The sequence below is a fragment of the Orycteropus afer genome, unplaced genomic scaffold (assembly GCF_000298275.1).
Source record: "Orycteropus afer afer isolate SDZICR_OR568_19922 unplaced genomic scaffold, OryAfe1.0 scaffold01038, whole genome shotgun sequence".
Classification (NCBI taxonomy): Eukaryota; Metazoa; Chordata; class Mammalia; order Tubulidentata; family Orycteropodidae; genus Orycteropus; species Orycteropus afer.
The window spans coordinates 88,413-93,523 of record NW_006922625.1 but is presented as its reverse complement, the minus strand read 5'-3'; the positions used below and the strand labels follow the sequence as shown (position 1 = coordinate 93,523).

Genomic DNA, 5,111 nt, shown 5'->3' with positions numbered 1-5,111 from the left:
CATTAATGATGGGAATATGGGTGATTACTTTTGTTGTTCATATTTTCTAAGTAGATTCCTACTCATGGCAACCACATGTGTACCAGAACACACAACACACAGAACAATGCTCCACTGGGTTTTCAATGGCTGATTTTTGAGAAAGATCACCAGGCCTTTCTACCCAGGCACCTCTGGATGGACTAGAACCTTCCACCTTTCAATTAGCTGCCGAGTACCTTAACTGTTTGCACCACCCAGGGTCTCCTAAGCAAATTAGTAACAAGATTTAGGGGTGAGGTGAGAGAGACCCTAAATCAGGATGGCAGCAAAGAAAATGAAGAGTCCTGGGAAATAAGGGAAACAGACATTCTTCCCTTGTATCGGGACTTTTCTTAGCTTTTCCAAAGAGTCCCAAACCTCAACAGCTTTTGAAAAACGACGCCCCTCCCCCCAACTTTATAACATCACAGCAACCATCTTAGAATTCAGGGTCTAATTTGAACAGAAAATAATTTTAAGTAGAATTTTTCAGGCAGATAGTTACTTCCAACATTCATCTGATGAACCAAGGGCATTCCCCACATCCACAAACTAGAGCAGCAATAGACTTTACCTTAATTAAATTATCGTTTCTTTATTATATTTTTCCGGGGCACAGAACATACTGTACTTCGGTTTTAGGACCAGCGTTTGCAGGTAAAGCCTATTTTGAATTCTTGCAGTGGAAGCATTTGGACTTGACAAATTAGCCTGGTAAAGGGCAAGGATGGTGGCCAGGAGAATGCTCTGCCGAACGGCCTCCAACAGCTATCCTCGGACAGCTGACGCCCAGAGCACCAGCAACGGCCTCTCACCCAGATTCCCCGTTCATTTCAGCACCACCCCGCTCTGCCCATCTCCCGGCGCCCTCTGGCCCACCGTGGCCCTCCCTTTCCGCACTCTCAGACCCAACTTCCCCCATAGAGGGCGCACGGTTAAGACCAAAAAGAAGAAAAATAAGCCGTTTCGGGGACCGCTTCTAGGCCCAGTCAGGTCCCCAAAGTGCTCCGAGACTCCTCTCAAAGTTGCGTGGACAGCACGGGCAAAGGTCACCGAGAGCAAGTGCTCGGATAAACCGCGCACGCGTCCCTTTCCAGGCATTGTTCCCTGCTTGGTCTTTCCGGGCCCCGGAGCCCGGGGCCCCGCCCCCGCCGCGCCCTTGTTCTGCCCCCCCCGGTGGGCGGGGCCAGCTGGGTTCTTCACTGGAAAGGCCACTAAGCTGTTCAGTTTCTTTGGTCTCCTCAATGCGTTGGTGCCTGAGTGGTTGGAGCGAGAGCTAAGATGGCAGCGATTTTCAGGCGAAGCTGCAGGGTGAGGAGGAAACGCGGGTTGCGGTAGGGTTGGGGAATGGATGTTGCGCTGTTTGGGGAGGGGACCACTAGGCGGGAGAAAAAAGGGGAAAGAACCAGTGGTGATGAAGGAGCCTGCTTCAGAACCCCTTGGCCCTCCTTACCCCACCACTGGCTGCCGTGCGGGATTCCAAACCTTTGCCTGACTCACACCAACGCCCTCTTAGCTCTGGACGCAGTATATCCCAAGTTTTCACTTTCCCATATTCTCTGGGCATCCGACCCTTATGTAGGCTGTATCATCTCTTCAGAATATCCATTTTTATTTTTGTGGCCTGGGAAACTATCCAGGAATGTTACCCTTTTCTGGTAGTGAACCGGTCTCGGAATTGGGCGGAGGTCTCAACCACAGCGCTGGTTTTCCTCTATTTACTTAGCGTCTTCTTGAGAAAACCCTCTTCCTACCTGCTCTTCATCCCCCGTCCAGGAAGGAAATCATACTGTAAATGTCATTCTGCAACTGATGTATACTAGAAAGTATAGAATTCAGATCGTCTTAACTTGGGTGTCTGCCAAATCACAGGGTAAATTGGGGCAGCTGGTCTTGAGGATACTTACTATGCTTAGTGCGCTTTTGGTTTTGTAAGATGAAGGAGGACGCTTTCATGTTGCCGAAATTAAAAACGCGCTGAACTTTCCTTGAAACTTTGCTGTACATTACACTTTTGTGTCTTAACAAATTTTGAGTAACTCAGATACTATATGCATGCGTTGACACATTGATATGTTCAGATAATACTGCCATTTTAATGTTACTTAAAATTGAGTTAAGAAAATTTTGTCCTTGACCAGAAAAATTGCCGTTTTAGAATTTAGAATAATTCTAATGGATTGTTGCCCATTTGTTTTCATTGCTATACAAGTTAATGGGCTCTGAAGGCAGAAATGAGAGTGTTTTAAAAATTATTTTTAACTCTGACACCAGATGAAAGGACGGCTTTGTTGTTGTTGTTGTTATGTGCCATCGAGCCAGACCCAACTCATAGTGACCCCTCCTTGGGTTTCCGAGGCAGTATCACCACGAAAGTAGATTGATTGCCCAGTCTTGGCAATCGGTAGTGATACTGCCTCGGAAACCCAAGGGAGGGGTCGCTATGAGTTAGCTTAGAGATTTCTTAATCACTCTGAGGAAAGGTAGGTAAACCCCATCCAAAAAACTTAACCCCTTCATCTCTTCATTGACACACTCATTAAAGTAAGGCTCTCATACTCCTAAAAAACATGCTAAATATTCAAAACATTATCTCATTTTAATCAAATTACCCAGTGATATTAGCCATATTTCAGTTTTGTAAAATTACCAGAAATTGTAACCTGCCCAAGATCACAGAAAGCTGTGGAGCCTAGACAAATTCAGCGGTTTTTTTTTCTGTGCTATTTTTACTAAATCACTTCTGTTTATTTAAATAGCTGTCATCGTTATGTGATTAACAGGTTAATGTGCACTATTCTTTGGCTAGAGCCACCTTTGTAAGGTACTTTGTCTTATAGGGTAAATGTTTTCCTGAAAAATGTAGTGCATTAGGCGCTACGCCACCCTGTTCAAATTGAAAGATGATATTTGACAGTCTAATTATAGTCACTTGAAATGTAAGTGATTGTCTTTATAAGTTGGAGTTGTCATCTATAAAATAGACACTTTTTACAGATTCTGAAAAACAAGTTCACTTTTTGATTGTTTAGTATATTATTCAGTTCTGTTTTCTTTTTGTATCTCACTTATCAGAATTGCCAAGGGACAGTTCCATCAAAATCCTTTAAATTTTAAATTGTGTAATTTTGACTATCTCAAACTTTTTTAGGGGTGCTATAGTGGTTTTCAGTTTGATAACCTAAATAAATGCAAGTGGTTACTGTTGTGTTCATTAAATTGCCCTAAACATAGAACTGGATTACAAAAGTGAACAGTATGTGTGTATCTAATTACATCGTTTTGTCTGTGGCCTTTTGAAGAAATGTAAATATGTTTAAGCATAACACAAAGAGTAATAAATCAGTAGTTTAAAACAGGTGTGGTGAACTTTTTGTTTGCAAAGGACTGAACCAAAAAAAAACAAACTCACTGCTCTAGAGTCGAGTTGACTCATGGCTACCCGTCCTTGGGTTTCCGAGGTGGTATCTCTAACTAAGTAGATTGCCCAATCTTCCTTCCAAGGAGTGGTTGGTGGGTTTAAACTAAAAAGATCAGATGGTAAAAATTTTCAGTTTTATGGACCTTATGGTCCCTGTGGCAACTATTCAACTCTACTTGAGATGTTGGCTTTAAAAGTACGGAGTGGCACTACTATAATAGGTCTCCTGGTAAGGTAAACAGTTCGTGCTCTACTGCTAACATAAAGGTTGATGGTTTGAGCCCACCTAGTGGTGCCAGAGAAAAATGACATGTCAATCTGCATCAGTAAAGATTACAGCTAAGAAAACCCTATAGAGCAGTTTTACTCTGTAACACATGGAGTTGCCATGAGTTGGGATCAACACGTTTGGTTTGGAGTTTTTTAGGTGTTTTATTTACAAAAACTGCTGGCTACCATAGTTTGCTGACCCTGGCTTAAAACATTCTAAGACTACTTACAGACAACAGCAGAAAATATAGAATATCATTTTATGCTGATTTTCTTTGTTAGATAGAGGAGTTATCTTAGAAATGGTATACTCCAAGAAAAGTTTCACAAAGACATACCTGGGGGCCCACAGAGACAGGGTATCATAATTGACAGACTAGTCAACTCTTCCACCACTTATCTGTCAGTTTGTCATACCGTGGTGGCTTGTGTGTTGCTGTGATGTTGGAAGCTATGCCACCAGTAGTTCAAATACTAGCATGACTGCTCCTGGTGTACAGCGTAGCTTCCTGATTAAGAAGGATGTGGCCAGGTCTACTTCTGGGGGTGGAAAATGGCCACTGAAAACTTTATACATAGCAGGGAAACATTGTCTAATATAGTACCAGAAGATGAGCCCCTCAGTTTGGAAGGCACTCGAAATAACCTGTTGTGGATATCGCAGGACCAGACAGTGTTTCATTCTATTGTACATAGGGTCAGTATGAGTTGGAACTAACTTGATGATGCCTAACAACAACAATAACAGTCAACTCTCTAACACAGTACTATTTCATCCCACTGTTACCCCTACCCCATATCCCTAATCATCAACGTCCTAGGACCTACCTTGTAGATGAGATTTCTAGAACAGTGGCCATAAGTCTGCTGTCCTTGACTTTTTTGTCCTGGAAACCCTTGACTTCAGTAATGCAGTTACCACTGATTAGTTTTATTTTGTTTTAGCTACTTTTTTATTTTTAATAGTTTCTCTCCAATAAGTGTTCATATAACTATTAATTTCCTTATTTATTATAGTAATCAATTTACAGTTGAAGGCATTTAAGTAATAATAACTTTTAAAAATTATATTCTCAAGTATGGCGAAATAAATTGCTATCTTCTTTTATTTGATTTATATTTAATCTATCAAATATGTTTTAATAAAATTGTTCTTTACAGGTTCTGAGAAGTATTCCTCGTTTTGACTGGAGGTTACAACATACAAAAGCTGCTCAACAATGTGAACCAGGATTAGGATTCAGTTTTGGTATATATTTACATTCTTTCCTTTGAATTTAAATTTACATTTATATTACACATGCAGTTCTATATATGTATTTGTCCAGATTATGTTTAGTAAACAGACGTAATAATGTCTATAAATGAGTAGGACTAATCACCATCTACAGATTGTTCA

General features: G+C 41.2%; 1 protein-coding gene across 1 annotated transcript in view; it reads left to right on the top strand.

The window, feature by feature from the left end:
- The first annotated feature begins 1,302 nt into the window (after positions 1-1,302).
- The window catches only part of ACADM (acyl-CoA dehydrogenase medium chain), a 42,746-nt gene continuing 38,937 nt past the window's right edge, over positions 1,303-5,111 (top strand). The window contains 2 exon segments of the mRNA XM_042783399.1: positions 1,303-1,332; positions 4,874-4,961. Of these exon segments, the coding sequence (XP_042639333.1) occupies positions 1,303-1,332; positions 4,874-4,961 (118 nt within the window).